Consider the following 18,738-nt stretch of genomic DNA (forward strand, 5'->3'; position numbering starts at 1 on the left):
TGTGCTCCCCAGTGTCCTCAGGTGGCCTCTTCCTCCCCCTGAGGACCATCCCCATTCAAAGCCACAGTCTGTGCAGCTTTTATTTCAATCAGGAAGTAATCAAATTTATACACAGTCTAAAAACAGTAGAAAAGGTGAGTAAAAAGGCCCACAGTCCATCTGGAGTGGGGATGGAGGGTGGGCCTGGTGAGCGTCGTACCTGGCACCCAGACGGTCTGGGCACTGTCCTGGCAGTGACGATGACAAGGCCAAGCAGAGAGAGGCTCACTGGGCGCAGGGCAGGGAGGGCATTGTCTGCCTGGCTGAGTCTGCCTGCCTGTTCCCATGGGGTAGGCAGAGACCCCAAGACCAGTCACGTGGCTCGCCGGACTTGGACAGGCCTAGGTCAGGCCCAGAGGAAGCCAAGACCTGGCCTGGATTCTGTTAGCAAGTCCACACCTGCAGGGGAAAGGCTCTGTTTCAGGTGCCCCTTTGGCCATCCAGTCCCAGAGCCAGCTGCCGTCCATACCTGCCTTCACTGCCCCCTGCCCAGGGCCGCTAGATCCCAACTCCCCCACCCCCGCTCCCCCCATGCAGCCCCTTTGGATGGCCTGAGCCAAGGCACTGACCTTCACGGTGCTGTCCACGGCTCCCGAGAAGAGCCGGCCCCGGGACACTGCCAGCGCAGTCACACTGCCCTGGTGACGCAGCAGAGTCTGCGTGCAGATCATGTTGTCCATACTCCAGACCTGGGGGCACATGGGACATGAGGACCGCCCAGGCCTGGCACCCGCCCTGAGCCTCCCACTGTCGGTAGGCCAGCTCGCACCCTGAGAGACCGGTCGTAGGATGCGCTGAAGACTTTGGTCTGGTCTGGCGTCGAGATGACCGCCAGGGCATACACAGTGCCAACGTGTCCTGTCAGGGTCCGCACTTGCTCCTTAGACTCAATGTCCCACACCTGAGGGGGTGGCACAGGCAGGTCAGAGACACAGACGGGGAAGACAGGGGCCCAGAGTCAGACCCTGCCCTTTGGCATCCACTCTTACATGGATGAGGTTCTCGTAGGTGCCACAGACAATGTGGTGATTCGTCACGGCAATAGAGTAGACGCTGCCACCAGATGTCTGCAGGACGTGGATGCAGTCGAGGGTCCGGATGTCCCAGATCTATGGGCAAGTGCGGGCCACTTGGTCCCAGGCCAGGCGCCTCATCCCCTGGGCCTCTCAGCAGCCCACCACCCAGGGTGCTTGTGAGGGTCTCCCCACGCTAGCAGCGTGGGGGCAGGGCAGATGGAGCCGGCACAGGGAGGGCGCACCTTGATTGTCTGGTAGGAGCCGCTGTACAGGTAGCTCTGGGCAGCCACCAGGGCCCGCACCCAGTGGTTGAGGCCGGTGAGCTCCTTCTTCAGCTTCAGCTCGGTGCCCACAATGTCCCACACCTGTGGGAGTGGCTGTGAGCGCAGGCCTGGGGGGCAGGCACCGGCACCCTGCCGCCCCGCACACACGTACACCACCTTGCCTGACCTTGATGGCCTTCAGGGAGCCGCTGAAGAGCATGTTGTGTGAGGAGACCAGCGTGCACACCGGGTTGTCATGGGCCCGGATTGTGTTCACCTTCTGCAGGTTCTGGATGTCCCAAACCTGGCGGGAGGGAGGACGGGAAGCCTTAGGCCCTGGCCGAGCCCAGGCCCCAATGGCACAGTGAGCCTGGGGGTCCCGGCCCACCCGCCGGCCCCACTCACGATGATGGTGCAGTCGGCTGAGCCGCTGTAGAGCTTGCACCTGGGGAAGCAAAGCCAAGGTGTCAGGGTGCGAGAAGCCAGTACCCTCGCTGACAATGCCCTGGCCAGGCTGGGGGAGCACTGGCCACTGGGAACCAGCAGCCTGGGCCATTGCCAGGATCACTGCTGAGCCCAGCCTTGGTTTTCCTGCCTTAGCGAGGGGACCTTGGAAGTGGAGGCCCAGCCCCGTGCCTGCCTGGCAAGCATCTGACAGCTGAGCTGGGAGGTAATTACCCCTGTTAGTGTTGTTGGCAGTCAAGCTGTTGCTTCCTGTGAGCCAGCATCTCTCTCTCATACACACACACTCACACACTCACGCCCACAAGAAGCCTCATGACACAAGACAGGAGGGAAGGTCTAGAAGGGGCACCCTAGGGGTGAGGGGGTGGCCAGGCAGGCTTCTCTGTGGTGCTGCGCCCCGGGCTCTGGCTGTCGGCCAGCAGTAGCTGAGGCCCTGCCTCCACTCTCTGGTCCCACCTCTGTCCTCTGGCTGCCTGAGGCTCTCCAGGGCCAAGGCTCTGCTCTGTGAATGTACGGCTTCAGAGGTGGAAGGCCCACATGCTGCCACCCATGATTCAGCCCTGCTCAGGGTGGAGGGCGTCTCCCAGGAGGAGCAGACAAGAGCCACTCTAGGACACGTGCAGCCACGGACTCAAGCTCACAGCCCACAGGACCTCCCATCCCTGGCTCCACATGGGCCCCGTGGTCTGTGGACACACGTGTGCCTGCACTCACCCCTGGATGCAGAGTGCCAGCACAATGCCATCATGGCCCTCCAGCGTCTTCTGGCACTTGTAGGTGGTACACGTGTCCCACACCTGCAGAGACCAGGATCAGGGCAGGTCCCAGCAGGGTCAGCCCAGTGGCAGGGGGCACCATGGCAGGAATGACGTGAGCATGGGGGGAGGGGAGAAAGCCCCATCCATGAGCAGGCCTGGAGCCGGCAGACGCTGGTGTGCAATGCCCACCCCTGCCCCGCCAGGCTGCCAAGCCCCTAGGCAGGACCCTACCCACCTTGATGGTCTTGTCAGAGGAGCCGCTGAAGAGCAGGTCCCCCATTGAGTAGACGCAGAGACACCAGACAGGGCCCTGGTGACCCACAAAAGTTCCTTTGCACTTGAAGATCTGCTGTGGGTCGTAGGCTGCAGAGAGATGGGGGAACTGGTGATGGGGGAACTGGAGGGGGCTTCGGGGATGGCGGCGGGAGCGGCAGTGGGCCCATACTCACATCCTAGGATGCCCATGTTCAGCCGTGCATTGATGTGGGACAGCTCGTCCTGCGAGGCCAAGAGTAGAGCAGAGGGTGGGGTGGGCGGGGCTCCACAGCCCTCCATGGCCCCAGGCCTGAGCTCTGCCAGGGCAGGGCAGATGCAGCAACAGCCCTCCCAGCACAGACACCTAATCATAAGTGGGAACAAGCCTCCTGCTGGGACCCAAGCTGAGAGACGGTCCTGTGTCCCCCACCCCACCCCACCTCCCTGCATCAGGCCCCTGCCCGCTCACATTCAACATGGACGCGTCCCTCCGGAACTCCATGAGGTCCTCGCTGAGCTTGCTCTGGTTTTCATCCAGGACATCTGTGTAGCAGGGACCAGAAGAAGGGTGTCAGGGACCAGGAGGAGGGGCTGCACCCCTGCCACCTCTGGGCCAGGCTCTCACCGAACTTGAGTTCCAGGCTCTTCTCCAGCTGGTCGATCTTCTCTGAGAGCTTGCCCAACATGGAGCGCAGGAAGGCGATCTCCTGGTCCTTCTGGGCCAGTGCCACGTGCATCTCGTGGAAGCGGTCATCCGTCTGCTGAAGGAACTCCTTCAGGCCCTCGAAGCGGCAGGTCTCCAAGTGCGTCTCATACGTGTCCTGGTTTCCAATGAACGTGCACCTGGAGAGACAGGACAGCTGCCCTGCCCACCTGTTCAACTGCCCGCCCAGTTGGGCCCTTCCCTTTGCCTCCCCAACCCCAAGAATCTCTCTCAAATCCCACTTGTGTGCCCACTGCAGCCCCAATGGGCCACCATCCTCTGCATACCTGCATGCCCACCAACCCACCTACCCACCCTGCTTCTACCCAGCAATCCAGTCACTTCACTCCTGCTCAGAGCTCTTCAAGGGCTCCTCCACCACCTCACCAGCTTCTGCCCTAAAGAGCCAGCTGCTGCCTCTTCTCCCACCCCCACCTCCCCTCTGCTGCCGGAAGCCCTCACCCAGGTCTTTGCCTGGCTCGTGCCCACGCATGCATTCATTCTCAGCTCGTGCCTTCCCCAACCACCCGCAGCTCCCTGACCGCTCCGTCCCCCGTGTTCCCATGGTGCGCAGGTCTCCTCAGCACCTGTACCTCAGTTTGTAATTACATAGACGATGGTGTGGTTCCCGCTAAGGTCGTCTCCCCAGAGCCTGGCAGACAAGTGGATCTCAACCAAGGTTTGCTGAAGGAGGGACCGTGAATGCCAGCCCAGGCCCACTCGCCCCCTCAGGTCCGCCCACCCCCACCCCGGGGCAGCCCCGTGCGCCCACCCCCGCCCACTCACCCGTACTTGGAGTGGGGACACTTGATGTGCTCGCACTCCTTGAGATGTGCCTCCAAGTTCATCTTGAGAAGGGGCGGGCAGCTGGGGTTGTTGGGGCACCGCACAGGCCTGTAGTCACAGCTGCCCTCGTGGTCCCTGGAGGAGGTGGGACGTGGGGGGGGCTGAGTCCCCAGGGGCACTGGTTCTCAGTACCCCTGGGGGGTGGGGACTGGGGATGGAGGGGGGCACTTACTTCCGGGCGCTGAGCTTGATGGTGAAGGGACACCCTCGGGGGTCCACCTCAAAGACAGTGGGCTTCCCGCCCCCCACTGCCCGACAACCGTGCCTGCAGTGGATGAAGAGCTCGCCAATCTGCTCAGCCACTGCGATGTTGTTCACCACCACCGTCAGCTTGGCATTGTCCACGGGACACTTCTCTGGGGGGGAGGGCATGCTGACCCCACAGCCCACCCAGCCACCATCTCCCCTGGCAGCCCTGCCCTGGGCACTGTGGCCAGGCTGCTCTGGGGGAGACCATTCCCTGGTGGGCGGCAGGCCTGGAACATGCTCCCCCAGCTGGGTGGGCTGAGCCTCTGTCAGGGGCCTAATCCACCCATCTACCTTCCCCTCTGGGGCGCCCGTAACAGGAAAGGGTGCACGGCTGGGCCACCAAGAATGACCACTGGGTGAGCAGGTGGTGGCAGAGGCCTCTCAGTTGACCCGAGAGTCTGGGGCAGGGCCAAGAGAGCTGAGGACAGAGCACAGAAAGGGCCAGTCCTGGGCCAGCTGCTAAGGCCTGAGACGGTGAGGCCGGCAGCCTTGACAGCAGGGGCAGCATCCGAGAGAGTGGGCACTGTGCCCAGAAGGCCCACCCACACCCGCTGTGGGGCGGGCTCTGAGCTGCCGTGCTCGGGCTCTGAGCTGCCGTGCTCGTCAAGGTCTTGAGCCTGGCCCGAACCTGGCCTGAGCAGTCACCCAGGAACCACTGCCGCAGGAGGACTAGGGAGAAGCGGCTGTGCAGCCAGGGTCTCCATCAGTGCTGGACCCAGGCCGGACGTCCCCGGAGGGACCTCCCACCGCTGGGGAATAAAGTTGGCCGAGCCTAGGCTGAGAGGGCCCTACCTGACTTCAAGGCGCATCTTCGACAGAAGGTGTGCTGTGGAGACAATGGGCGGATTGGGGTGTGGTGCAGAGCTGCCCCCACCCCGTGCCCACTGCAAAGGGCACCTGCTGGGCGGCCAGACCAGGCCTGTGAGCGAGGCCAAGGCTCCCCATGAAAGGGGCCTCCCGGTGGTGCACAGGTCGGGGAGGGGCAGCCTCACCCCACACGTGGTGATCACAGGGTCCTTGAACACACTGCAGCAGAGCTGGCAGCAGAGCTTCACCGAGGGCTGCTCGGCAAACACCAGCGGCTCCTAGAACAGGCAGGGCTGGGTGAAGGTGGGGCCTGGGACTGCTGACATGAGTGCGGGCACCCAGGGCCCCAGCCCCTTCCTCTGCGGGCCTGGGCTGCCCTCTTGGGGTGGAAGCACCTCTGCCAGGATGTGTCCTGAGAGGAGGAGTCCGCTGAAGCCTACAGCTGGGCCTGAGCTCCAGCAGACCTGAGCAGGAAGGACCCCTCCAGCCATGCCCTCACCCCATGACACCTACCCTCTCCCTGGGACAGAGACTAGAAAGGGCCCCACGTGGAACCCACCTTTCATTCCCAAAGCTGATGCCTGGGCAGCCCCTAGGGTGGGGAGTGAGAAGAAGGCGCCTGGGGGACCCAGCCCAGCCCCCCGAGTCCCTGACGTGGACCTGTGCGGATCAGGGGCCCCGATCAGGGCCTGAGGGGAAGGTGCCCCCACCGCCCCAGGACGGGGAGGGTCCCTTGGAGTCTGCACCGAGCCTGCCCGGCCACACCTACCGGCTCCTCCTCCTCCTCGGGCAGCGAGAATGTGGAGCGCAGGGACATGCTGGACTCCGAGTGCAGGGAGCGGACGGAGATGGCCGAGTCAGAGCGGCGTGGGGTGCTGATGGGGGGCTGCGGGCAGACAGGAGGCCGTCAGCTGGCAGGAGGGCCGGGCTCGGAACCCCGTCCCAGTGGGCGCCCACTTAGCCCACAGCCCGGCTGTGCGCGGGGAGCCGGTGTGACGCCCAGGCCCCGCCTGCCTGGCAGTCCCGGCCCTGTGGTTGGGACGCCTGCTTACATCTGCCAACTTTCTTTGTGTAAATGGAGAGACTTCCTGCTATTCAATTCTACGAGGACACGCTCGGCCTGCTTCCTGCTTCCCGTGAGGGAATGTAGGCCGCAGAGGGGACACCTCCACCAGCCAATCCCGGGGCAGGGGTGGCCACGGCCCCCAGACTGCTGGAGGGAAGGGGGTGGAAGGCTGGCCGCGGGAAGTTGCAGGGCTCCAGGTGCCCGCTGGGCTCAGCCACCCGCCTGGCCGTCCTGGCCGGGGACACTAGCCCAGGCCAGTGAGGCTCCCTGAGGGGAGGTGGGGACACCCCCACCAAACCCCAACCAAGCTTCTGAGAGCAGGAGGGGGGGCCACGGGTGCTCGTCTCTGTCTGAGCCACCAGAAACACGGATCTGGGGGAGTGCCAGGGCAAGGGGTACTGTCCCTTCCTCCCCTCTGGGCCTGGAACCCTCCAGAAGAGATACTCCAAGAGCAATCGCTCCCCACGCTCTTCCCCTCCTGCCCCGAAGCTTCATTCATGAGCCATAAACCTCCTGCCTCCACGCCCAGCCCACCTGCCCCCTCTAGGTCCCAGCCACTCTGGGACCTGGCTGCCTCTGTCTGAGCCTCTGTGGGTGTGGGGACTGTTGGAATGATCCCCTCCCCGCCAGCCCGGGGTGTGGGACCCACAGCGGGCAGAGGGAGGCTGGCCGGGCAGTTCCAGGGGCCGGCTTCCCCGAGCGGGTGCAGCAGAGATCAGTGTCCCCAGCATGCCCGCAGACAGGGACCTCCCTCACCAGGGCAGCACCCACCTCCCGTCACAGCATCTCAAGTGGCATGTTTGCATGGAAATGCCACATGAGGAACAAGAGGGGAAATCAGAAGAAGTGAGTCAAGTTATCCCCAGGGCAGCGATGGAAACCAGAGGGTGAGAGCAGGTCCAGACAGGAGCTGGACTAAGCATACGGGGCCTGGCCTGGCTCTGTTCTCCCCTGCCCCCCTAGCCCCCTGCCCCCCTGCCCGCCTGCCCCTTGCTGGGCTCCCACTCCTCCTGAGTGAAGAGGCTGTGGCTGCCAGGCCTGGGCTGGGGGCAGGGTAGCTGGCCCTAAGGTACAGAGCCTGGGGGAAGGCCTGGCTCCCCAGGGCAAGCAGAGGGGGCAGCCTGTGGGGGCCGAACATCCAACAGAGATGGTGCCCAGGTGGCCGCGGCTCAGGGCCCTCACAGCACACGCCTACCTCCTTAGAGCCACCAAAACCCAAGGATTCCAGAAACCACAGGCACGGGGAATTCACTTCCTTCAAGGCCCAGCTGGGCAGGCGAGCCTTCTGTTCCCAGCCTCACTCCATGGGCAGGTCACAGGTCCCGGAGACCGAGGCAGGCAGAGCCCAAGGGAAGGGGGAGCTCGTGTTTAGGGAGGGCCTAGTGCAGTGCTGGGCACACAAACGTGTTTGTTTGAATAATTAAAAATACTTTTTTTCTCTCTATTAAATAGGAAACAAAGGCCTGGCTGCCCAGCATGAGGAGAAGCCTTCGGTGCTGGGAGGCTAGAAGGGCTGGAGCACTGACCGGGGTCTGTCGGGGCCTCTGAGGGAAAGCAGAAAGCAGGCACAGGAGAGGTGAGTGGCAGTGGGAAGTTGCTCGCATCCCACCCCCACCAGCCAGGCCAGCCTTCGCTTCCCGCAGCAGTCCCAGAGCCGGGCGAGGACCGACAAACAGGGAATGGCCACTGTGACCCTGGCCACACGGCCTGGGTACCGACAGCCAGCTCCAACTCTGACCCAAAGCCCTTCCTCACTGACCCCAGCCTGGGCCTATCCATCTTTCCCCACCTGCTGAACCCCGTCTCCCTCGTCAGGAACCCCAAACTCGGGGCCTCTGCCTCTACCCGGCAACCCACCCATTCATCCTCTGCTCAACAACAGATGAAGCTTTAAAAATGGGGTTTTTTCCCTGGTGGTGCAGTGGTTACGAATCTGCCTGCCAATGCAGGGGACGCAGGTTCGAGCCCTGGTCCAGGAAGATCCCACATGCCGTGGAGCAACTAAGCCTGTGCGCCACAACTACTGAGCCTGTACTCTAGAGCCTGTGAACCACAACTACTGAAGCCTGCACGCCCTAGAGCCCGTGCTCCGCAACAAGAGAAGCCACCGCAATGAGAAGCCTGCGCACTGCAAAGAAGAGTAGCCCCCCCTTGCTGCAACTAAAGCCCATGTGCAGCAACGAAGACCCAATGCAGCCAAAATAAATAAATAAATATTTTTTAAAAGGGGATCTGATCTAGTTACCCTCCCGAATGAAGCTTCTGTGGCTCCCACTCCCACAAGATAGAGCCAAACTTGCCTCCTCTCAGCGTGCAGGCGCCACACCCTCTGGCTCAGCCACCTTCACCAGCGCCTCTCTCTGGAAACCCAGCCATGGGTGCTCAGGCCTCAGGGTGTCGCACATGCTGGGCCTCTGACACCAGCTCGCTTCACCCTCAGACCTGAGCTCGCGGCTGAGGCTCCACCTTCAGCTCCTCCTGGGCCCTGGGCGCCTGGAGGGAGGGCATGGTGGGAGGCAGGCTCTGGAGGGGTGGGGAGGGGGGAGCGAGGTGCAGACCTACCATGCTGTCCTCCTCGTCCCGTGGGGAGTAGGCGAGGGAGCTGGAGGAAGAGGGCGTCCTGCGGTGCTGTTTGTATGTGCTGGTCCCATCAGCTGCGAAGAAAACAGGGCTGAGATGCCGCGAGCGGGGCCGTGCGGGGAGGCCTGACCACCGTGGCAGGCAGTGGGCTCCTTCGCAGATGGGCCAGGCAGGGGCGGAGGCTGGGCTGGGGGTTGTGGTTGCCTCCCCAGGTCTAACCAGTGCCTGCAGCTCACCTGCAGGGCTCAGCCTGCCCTGGACAGTCCCAGAGCTGAGTTCAGAAGCTCCCAGCCCCAGCCCTGCCACCCACAGGCAGAGAGGTCTGAGGCCCCTCAGCTGGTACGTGGTGGGGCCAGGATGGCAGCCTGGTGGTCTAGGTCCCCTCTCCGCCCACCTCTTCCCCTGGTGCGGCCAGAATCAGGAACCGGCCACAGGCCCTCTTGGCCTCCTACAGGGAAGGCTGCTGAAGGCATGGTCCTCCTCCTCCTGCACGTCACCCCAGCTGCCCAGAGAAGGCACTGGTCAGGGGTCCACGTGGGAATAGGAGCCAGCCTCACAGGCCCTGAAGGCAGCAGCCAGAGGCCTACAGTGGCCAACACTGGTCTCAGGCCCCAGCCAGGGCCAGATGTCACAACAACCAGCCCCAAAGGCCTGGTTCATGATCCAGGCTTCAAATGGCTGCCCTGTGACTGGGCCTCAGTTTCTCTGTCTGTAATGAGAGGGGCTGGGCGAGGCAACTGTTCGTGCCTGGTCACTGGCTCTGACCATCCCTGATACTGAGGGAGTCGCTGGGTTGGCCACGGGCGAGACAGGCCCCCGTTACTCTCTGCCCAGGAGCTTTTGACTGCCACGACAGGGTGCTACATGGTTTCTAAAGCTGGATAAGAAATTAAAGAACAATTACTCGGGTGATGCGATTAAGGGGTATGTATATTTGTTTTTTCCTCAGAAAAGAACATCTAAGAATAAAGGAGGGCTCTTTCACAGCCCCTGAGGGGGTCACCCAGTGGTAAAAAGAAGCCTGTGTGAGCAGATGTCCATGGCGGCCTGGTGATCCCACTGAAAAGTGTATCCAGAAGATACCGTGGAAAAGCAATTAAAAAACTAATTAGCAGCTGGTGTTCTCCTACGAAGGGCAGTCCTGAAAAGGCAAAAGAACACACACTGCTCCCCAGAAGCACCGGTCCTGACAGGAGGGGCCCCATGCCCTCATGTCTTCGGGAAGGAGGCTGTGCCCTCGTGGTCTAGTTCCTCACCACCTCCCAGAACACACAGTGCTGAGGGCTCAACCATGGGACCAGACTCGGGAAAGGACCCCGTGAGTACTTCTTATCACCTCCCCATGCCCAGCCTGGTCCCCAGTCCTGACCTTTCAGGGCCTGCTAGAAGCCTGTGTGGGACGAGTCAGGGGTCGCTTGATAAAGGACAGGTGTGCAAAGTGGTGCCGGAGAAGTCGGGCGGCCCACCCCAGAGAGGTGGCAGGCGAGGCCCCGGGAGGCAGGTGCAGGAGGATGTGGGGTTGTGGGAGGAGGATGTGGCAGTGGAACAGGAGGGAGCAGGATGGGGGACTCCTGCCCAGCCCAGGTTGGCCTGGGCTCACAGGCTCACCTTTTGTGATGGTGGTGACAGCCGAAAAGGCGGGCCCGAAGGTCGTTTCCATTCTGGTCTGGAGAGAGAACAGAGGAGACTTGGCCTTGACCCCAGCGAGGATGTGGACACACACGTGGACATGAGCTGACATGCTTTCTCACTAACGAGTCCACATGCGTGCATATACTCAGACATGCCAACCACACACACGGCATGGCCCACCCGAGGGACCTCCAGGTAGGGAGAGGACTGCTCTGGTAGCTCTTCTGGGGCCCTGGGTATGTGGGGTGTGCACAGAGGCAGACCATTCCCCGAGGGTGTCCCCCTTACCCCGGTGGCGGCGTCTGGGGTAGGAAGGTTGCTAGGCCCCCCGGAGAAGCGGTTGTAGCGGGCGCTCTTGCCCGAGCTCATGCTCTAGAGAGGCATCTAAGGTCCTCGGGCAGCATCCCCTATGGGTGGAGCACAAATGAAGGGCTTTGGAGATGGTGGCCAAGCCCCTGTCGGTTGGTGGGGCCGCTCCACACAGGCAGGCCCCCTCTGGCCAGTCCACCACAAGGCACGCTTCAGTCTCTCTCCACCACCAATCCCAACAAGGGCAGGTCCATGCGGGCAAAGTCCCTTCCCCTCCCTCCCGTCCCAGGTGTGCACAGGCCAGAGAAAAGGAGGAGACCCTGGGTTCAAGCAGGCAGCTGACACTCAGTTCTACCTTGCTTTAAGGCTTAACCCTTTGGAAAAGCCCACCAGCTCTACCCCAGAGCTGGAGAGCCCCTCACCCCTGCTCTGTCTGCTCCTCTGGGTCCGAGGTCTGAATGTCCCTGGGGCCAAGGCTGGGTATACACAGCAGGACAAAGCCACAGGCCTGTTTCCTGCCAGGGCAGGTGTGGTCAGGCCGAAGCCACCTGGTCTGCAGGATGTCGGGGATGCTGGCTGTGCCCACAGAGAACCTGTGGGTGACGTACTTGGAGCCCAGCCCCTCACCAGCCTCATCACATGCAGAAAGCCCCTTCGGGTGGGGGAGGAGCGAAGAACTCCGACTCTTGACCTTGTACAGGTCACCCACTCCAGGAACAAAGGGTGCCCCAGTGTGACCCAGTCTCAAGGGCTGGGGTGGCAGGGAGAAGGCACAGTGGGAATCATCCCAGGTCTCTGGTGACTCCCATCCAAGAAGAGAGGGGCTAGATGGGCCCTGAGAGAGCTGGCCAGGCCCAGGTGTACCCACAGAGTAGGAAGAGATTAGAAAGAAAAGGAGACCCAGTCAGCAGCTCACACTAGGACGGGACCCCAGGGAGAGCTGCTCCATTCCCGAGACAGTGCCCACCCTGTGGTGGCCCTATCAGCAGGCACCCCCTGGGAGCGGTCTTCCCCATGTCAGGACCCTCAACAGTCTGTAGCCAGGAGCACAGTCTCCCCCTGCAGCAGTCGGCTGTGTTGAGAGCCACGAGACCGCCGGCTTGAAGCCAAGCTCCCCACGGGGAGGAAGGCCAGACGCTCAGGACTGCTGTCAACAGGCCCACTTGAGCTCTCCACCTCAGGAGACCCCCAGCAGCATCCCCGGGACTGTGGGCTCATTGCCTGGTGCCCGGCCCAGCCATCAGACCAGCATCAGGAACTGCTCTAGGAGGTCAGGCTCATCTTGCTCCTGGGGCCGCGTGGCAGGCAGGGGCCCACTCTGTGGTCTGGAGTCCTGCAGGACTGTGAGGCTCCAGGGGGGAAGGGCTGCTAAGCCCCCCACACTGTGGGAGAAGGCGGGAGATGCTCTCTGCCCCCTACTGTGAGTCCAGCAGAGAGCAACTGTACAGTCCAGCTGGTTCTGGCACCTTCCACACCAGGTCCTCCTGACCTGGACCATGTAGCGATGTCCACGCCCCACCCCTCCACGGCCAAGCAGTGTGACCTGGGGCCCACCCAATGGTCCCCCAACCCGGCCTGCAGGTCTGCAGGGAGGGGGTGGGCTCTCAAGCATACCCGGCCCTCTGCACTGTGCTCCCAAGCTGCTCACCCCTTCAAATGCCACCTGCACGCCACCCCCCCAAACTTTGAGACTCAGGCATTGACAGGGTGGCTCTTGGCCCCTGCAATTGGCACTGCCATGAGGCACCTCCCCCGCAGGGCTCTGAGCCCCTGTGGGTCTGGCTATATAGGGGGTCCTGAGAGCTTGGCCAAAGCCCCCCTGTCCTGCCCACCACTCTCCCTGGTGTGACTCGAGGGGCTTGGCTGCCTGCCCCAGCCCAGGCTCTCTGGTGGCTTGTCCTCTCAGGGGAGAGACGGGGGCTCCTGAGAGTGGGCAGCGCCAGGCCCTCAGGCAGAGGGGTGAAAGGGGCTTGTCCCGAAGCCCACCTCCAGCCCCGCTGCGAGTCTGCATGCTAAGCAGGAAGTCTTGGAGGCCGCCCTGCTTGGGGTAAGGACACTCTAGCTGCAGTGAGGCCCAGACAGTGGAGAGTAGGAGCTCCAAGATTCCTCACATCAGCATGAAAAGCTCCATCCTTTGGGGAAACCCAGGGTTGGCTCCAGCCTTAGCACCACGGGGGCGGAAGTGGGGGGTGTCACAGGGAGGCCACTGGCTGACACTGACCTGGATTTTACAATCCATCTGCTCCTTCCAGTGCAAGCTCCCAGGGCCAAGAAGCCAGCTGCTGGCTCCAGCAAGCGGCACCCACGGTCCGGGTGGCCAGGACCACAGCAGGCGCTCCCCCAGGACCTCAGCCAGCCCGCTGCCTGGCCCCCTTCGGTGCCGGGTGCCCAAGTGCCTGTTGCTGCAGCCTGGGAGAGCTGGCGTCTGGCTGTCCTGCACTCTGAAGTGAAGTAAACAGAAAGGCACGCAGGGCCCGCAGGGCAACATGCAAATCAGGCCGGAAAGTCCGCAGACAGCCAATAGCGGTCAGGCCCGGGAGGGGATGTACAAGACCGGCCAGTGAACCAAGCTGAGTGAGGGAAGGAGGGAGGGAACCATTTCCCGGTTCACAGGGTTCAGTGTGCAGCCCCAGCCCTGGACAGGGGGGTGGGGGGAAGACCCTGCTCGCCCCGCCCACCCGGAACCAGAACCAGAGATTGCATCCAGAGCATCTCAGAATTGAGCAAGATGCCCTCAGCCTGCCCTCAGGCCGGTCCCTGGGGGCTGCATTTCGCAATAATAGTCTTCCCCAGTATCCTTTGGCTCTGGAGGCCAAAACCCCAGAAACACAACAGCACACGCAGCACTCCCCTGGTTGGGGCTACAGGGAGGCTGGGCCCAGCCGTCCTGGGGGTGTGCCCTGGCCCCCCAGAGAAGGAGGCCTCTTCCCCACCCCACAGTCAGCCTGAGGCTCTTAGGCAGGCAGGAAGTTGTCAACTAGAGCAAGAATCCTCAGCCAACCCAGAGCCTGGCCTCTCTCAAACTGGGAAAAGCCGTGTGGGATGGGCCAACTAGGGAGACCTGGGGTTGGGGAGGGCGAGAAAGGGCTTCCCCTCAGTCCTTCCCCACTCCCTGCCAAGTCCCCACACCTGTTCCCAGGTGCCTCAGCAGAGCCCAGGGGAGGGACTCAGGGATTCTATCCCAGAAAGAGAAAAGCCCCCAGGTCCTGATGGAAATGGGGCTGTCCACCTTGGATAAGGCTGATGGGAGAGTGGGACCAACGGATGCTTAGAGTCCGTGCAGGAGCAGCCCGTCTCCTGCCTCGCCTGAGCCAGGGGTCAAGACCCAGGGGTCTTTGTCCACCCACATCCATGTCTAAGGGGCTCCTGGGGTCTGCGGTGCACTCACCACCCAATGAGGAACCAGCAATCTGCCCAGAATGCCCCAGCCCCTGCACTTCTCCACCACAGCCCCTCTTCAGGAAAGCCCCTCACCAGCCCCCTTCTCTGAGCAGCCTGCGCAGGAGGGCAGGCCAGCTCCATCGGGGCCCCTCCTCAGCCTGTCCCCTGGAGGGAGCCCAAAGGGATCTTCTGGGGCCTCACCCTCAGGACTGTGGGACATGACCCCCCTTTCCCTTAGTAAGTACCCAGAGTGGGTGTGGGTTAGGCATGGTCCCGTGGCTGGCAGCCAGTGGAGCGGTGGCCTAGGCTGGCCATGCCAGAGCTGGGGGCAGTGGGGTGGCCAGACGAGGCCGAGCCCCACCTCAAGGCAGCTCCTCTGATAGCCCTAGGCAGCAGATGTGGTGGGGTTCCCTGAACAGCACATGCTGAGCCAGCGAGGGGGTGGACTGCCCTATAAATGTCGTCAGGCCACACGTTTGGCACCGACTGCCCCAGGGAGGGGCGTGGGTGGCTCGGGAATCCTCGGCCCTTCCTGCCACGGAGCCGTGGGTGGCCAGCTGGCTGGACTGTGGCCGGAGCTCCAGGTGCAGCCCCTGGCATCACCTGCAGACTGCACAGCCCCCCAGTAAGCCCTTCCCTGGTCCCCCAGGTCCCCAGGCCCAAGCCCAGGCCAGGTTGCCAAATCCTATAGACACAGGCCCGGTTGCCATAGCAAAGCCACACACACTTCCCCTGGCTGTTTCCTGGAGTCCCCTTCATATGCCTTTTCCATCCCAAACAGGAAGGGTGTGATGTTGGGAACCCCCTCAGCAGGCCCTGATCTGAGGTCTGCCCGGCCTCCCTTCCCTCCCAGCACTCAGCCCAGACCTTTGCCCTCACCTTGCCATCCTTCCCTCGGTATTCACAGCCTGGACTCCCCAGAGGTTTCAAAGCTGCCTGCCTAGACACCTGCTGTGACCTCCCCTCCCAAGGGCTCTGCCCCCTTGCACCCTCCACCCAGGATCCTGGCCTTTCCTGTCCAGGTCCAGCCTCTCCAGCCTCCCCGGGCCCCTGTGCTAGAGGGAGGGAGTCTCTCCTGCTCTGTGGCCTGGCCTTAACCCCCACTTGGCAATGGGAATGCCTTCCCTTCCCCAGTGCCCTTGGGGCCAGCCTCATCTCCCCATCATTTATCTCCCACATCTGATGGCCATGTATGAGGTGGGAACCTGGCCCAGCCTGGGGGACATGCAGAGGGCTTCCTGGAGGAAGGAGTTGGCCAGATCCAGAGCAGGGAGAGAATGTTCTGGGAAGAGGTGGCATTCATCCCCCTATCTCAGTGTCCGGCTGCAGGGCCACTTTTTCCTGTCCACACCTTCCCTCCACTTCAGTGCCCAGCCTAGCTTCGACTGCAGGGGCGGAACTGGGAAGCATGTCCCTAAATTAGTGGGTCTAAACTCATGGAAACAGGCCCTGGGCCTTCACCCAAGAGCCAAGTGGCCAGCAGTGCCTGGGCCCAGTCTGCACCTCCAGGCTCCCTTGGCCGTTTTCTCATCACTCCCTGCGTGGCTTCTGTCTCCTGGGCTTCCTCCTTCTTGCTCCCCTGTAGAAGTCAGGAAGGGCACGCAGTCCCTGGGCCAGATCTGGGTCTGGAGGTGACCGGGAGCGTGGAGGGCAGAGGTCTGGCCCAGCCCACTCCTCTGTCTAGCCCTCACCATCCAGCCCTCTGGCACATTCCTCCAGTCCTGGTGTCTGCTGGGCTGCTCCTTCCCCGCCGGGTGCCCTCCCTAGGTGCTCTTGGGATTGTTCACCCCTCCAAAAGGCTTCCAGATAGCCCGCCTCCTCCTGCTTAGGGCGGCCAAGGGCCAGGTATGCACAGTGACGTCAGCACCACCCCAATGCCTACCTCCTGCTTCGCCTGCCCCACCTGACTCCACGCTCCTCTGGGAAGCATCCATACCTCTTCTGCCCCACAGCCAGTGCACAGAGGACACTGAAGGCATCTGTTGAGAGGGGTTGGTGGGTCCATCTTCATGGGTCTGAGCCAGAGGTCTGAAGTCCTAGGTGCCCACCCACAAGTGCCAGACTCAGACCTGAGTTCAAATTCTGCTTCTGCTACTTAACAGGTGTGCGACTCTGGGCAAGTTACTTGCCTGCCAGGTCCTCGGATTTCTCACCTATTAAATGGAGTGGATGTACCCAAGTCTGGAAGGAACTGTGCGAGATGCCATGTGAGTTAACAGTGAAGGCTCCACTGACATCAGCTCCTCCTTGAAAACTGAAAATGGAAGCTGAGAGACCACCCCAGGCACAGACAGCCAGCGAGGGGTCATGACCAAGGCTGACCAAAGCCCTGTTCCTTCTGCTTCCTCTGTTGCCGCAGGCAAGCTGAGGAGCTCCACCTTGCATGTAAGCCAGCTCCTCCCCAAGCCATGCCAGCTAGCGGCCAAATCACCGTGTCGGGGCTGCCGAAGCCTCCCAAGTGGCTCAGGCCCTTCAACTGCATCTTCTTCCATTTCCCAAACTGTCCATTCCTTTGTCCAGCCAACTGGCTAAGGTTCACATCCACTGCAGGCCAGGCCCTACTCTCCTTCCCAGCCTGTCTCTTTCAGCCAGACTGCCCTTTTCCCTGCTCTGGCTTCCTGGAGATAGTACTGCTATAGGACGCAGGCACCTTGAGACACAGGGCCTGGGGTTTCCATGGAGAAACTTGAATCCGCAGAGCAGTGAAAAGTGGGAATTTATGACGGAGAGGGGAAGGGGTGTGGGAAGGGAGAGGCCCAAGAAAAGGAATGAGGAAGAGAGAGGCCACATAGTTGGCAAAGGCCAGGGGGTGGGCAGGTCCCAGGAGAGGGGGCCTGTTGGGGGGGGAGGGGTCTGAGGGATGGGAGAAGGGTGTGCTGACAGGCTGGGCAGCATAGAGCTCTAAGCAAGGGACACAGCAAAGTAGGGTGGAACCCCTCCCCACTAGAGCAGGGTGCCATCCAGCAGGACCCCAGACTCATCCGCAGCTGACCACCCTGACCTGGCTCAAGACAACCAGGCCCGGGCAGCCAGACCCAGTGAGAACTAGGAGAGGAGGGCCCCAACCCACTCTCCTCTGCACACAGGCCAGCCTCCTCACTCTCTCCTACTTCCCCACTGAAGCTAGCAGTCCATCCTCCACTCACAACCAGAGGCTCTTTATTAGACTTAGACCTGATGCCCTCTCTCCTGTGCTTGAGTCCTCCAACAGCCTCCCTTGTAAGCACAATACAATCCCCATCCTGCACTCTGGTGTATCTTCACCAATTCACCTCTCATGACGTTGCCAGTACCCGCGGGTGTCCGCTGAGCTTCCTCACCCTGGGCCTTTGCACATCTTGCTACCTCTGCCCAAAAAGCTCTTCCAGCAACTTTCCAGGACGGGATGCTCACTGTAGGTGCCCCCTCCCCAAGCCATTCAGGAGCCCCTGGTACTCTCTTTCTTAACACCTCGCTTCTTTTTTTCATGGCACCTATCACAAATCCTCATGACTGTGTCTGTGCATTGTCAATCCCGCACCTCTCTCTAGATCACCCGTTCTCAAAGCGGGTATGCTTGGAAATGTCTGGAGACATTTTTGGTTGTCACCTCGGGGGTGGGGGAGGTTACTGGTATCCAGTGGGTGGACACCAGGGATACTGCTCAACACCCTACAAGGCACAGCAGGGAATGATGGGCACGAAGTATCAAGAGTGGCGAGGTTGTGACAAACCCTGAACGAGAAGAGCCTAGGAGAACTGGGATCATGCTCTCCGCAGTCTCCCCGCGCCTACCACAGTGCTGGGCACCCGGCGGCGATCAGTAAACGCAGGAAGAAGGAATGAATAAAGGAGAGAATGGAGAAAGGGAATGAGTGACGGACCAGCTGACAGACAGACGGACTGACCGGGGAGACCCCGGAGCGTCTCAGCCCCGCCCCCCAGGCCCGACCCATTCCCCAGACACCAACACGCCGGCCCTCCGCCCCACCGCGCGGGCCCAAGGCGCGAGCCCCAGGCCCGGCACGCCGCTAGGACACTCACCCGCCCGTGGCCGCTCGGGAATCGCAGCGCCACCCTCCCGCTTCATCGTGCCCCCTCTACCGCTGGCCGGGAAAGGGACAGGACGTTCGAGCCGGAAGCGCTCAGGCGCTGTGCCCGCCGGGATTTGCAGTTCCCTGGCTCTCGGGGCCCCAGGCGGCCGCCTTACTCGAGGCTCTTCAGAAACTACGACTTCCGGCGGCTCAGATGTTGCGGGGCGGGATTGGTGGCTTCAGAATCACTCTATGTTGCAGATCGGACTCTGATTGGCTATATATATCCGTCGCTCACAGTTAAGTTCAATGGCCTCTGCAAAAGGGTGGAGCTTCGGGTGTCAGGTCAGGGAGAC

The 18,738-nt window shown here is 62.0% G+C and overlaps 1 protein-coding gene across 4 annotated transcripts; it reads right to left on the reverse strand.

The window, feature by feature from the left end:
• Positions 1-62: 62 nt before the first annotated feature.
• On the reverse strand, positions 63-18,509 carry TRAF7 (TNF receptor associated factor 7). Of its 4 annotated transcripts, none has more exons than XM_070043760.1 (21): positions 18,393-18,509; positions 10,968-11,086; positions 10,656-10,713; positions 9,030-9,121; positions 6,171-6,287; positions 5,587-5,679; positions 5,387-5,420; positions 4,518-4,701; positions 4,292-4,420; positions 3,422-3,639; positions 3,266-3,339; positions 2,991-3,039; positions 2,777-2,904; positions 2,498-2,580; positions 1,724-1,763; positions 1,506-1,622; positions 1,298-1,420; positions 1,029-1,148; positions 809-940; positions 609-728; positions 63-438 (listed from the first exon to the last, which is right to left on the reverse strand). In XM_070043760.1, the coding sequence occupies exons 2-21, from the start codon at positions 11,046-11,048 to the stop codon at positions 424-426; spliced, it is 2,007 nt and encodes a 668-aa protein (XP_069899861.1). In that variant the 5' UTR covers positions 11,049-11,086; positions 18,393-18,509; the 3' UTR covers positions 63-423. The 4 variants fall into 4 exon arrangements, with proteins under 4 accessions (XP_069899861.1, XP_030704466.1, XP_030704467.1 ...); XM_030848606.2 differs by having other exon boundaries at positions 4,286-4,420; XM_030848607.3 differs by lacking the exon at positions 18,393-18,509 and adding an exon at positions 13,210-14,768 and having other exon boundaries at positions 4,286-4,420.
• Positions 18,510-18,738: the final 229 nt, after the last annotated feature.

The sequence above is a fragment of the Globicephala melas genome, chromosome 15 (assembly GCF_963455315.2).
Source record: "Globicephala melas chromosome 15, mGloMel1.2, whole genome shotgun sequence".
Taxonomy (NCBI): domain Eukaryota; kingdom Metazoa; phylum Chordata; class Mammalia; order Artiodactyla; family Delphinidae; genus Globicephala; species Globicephala melas.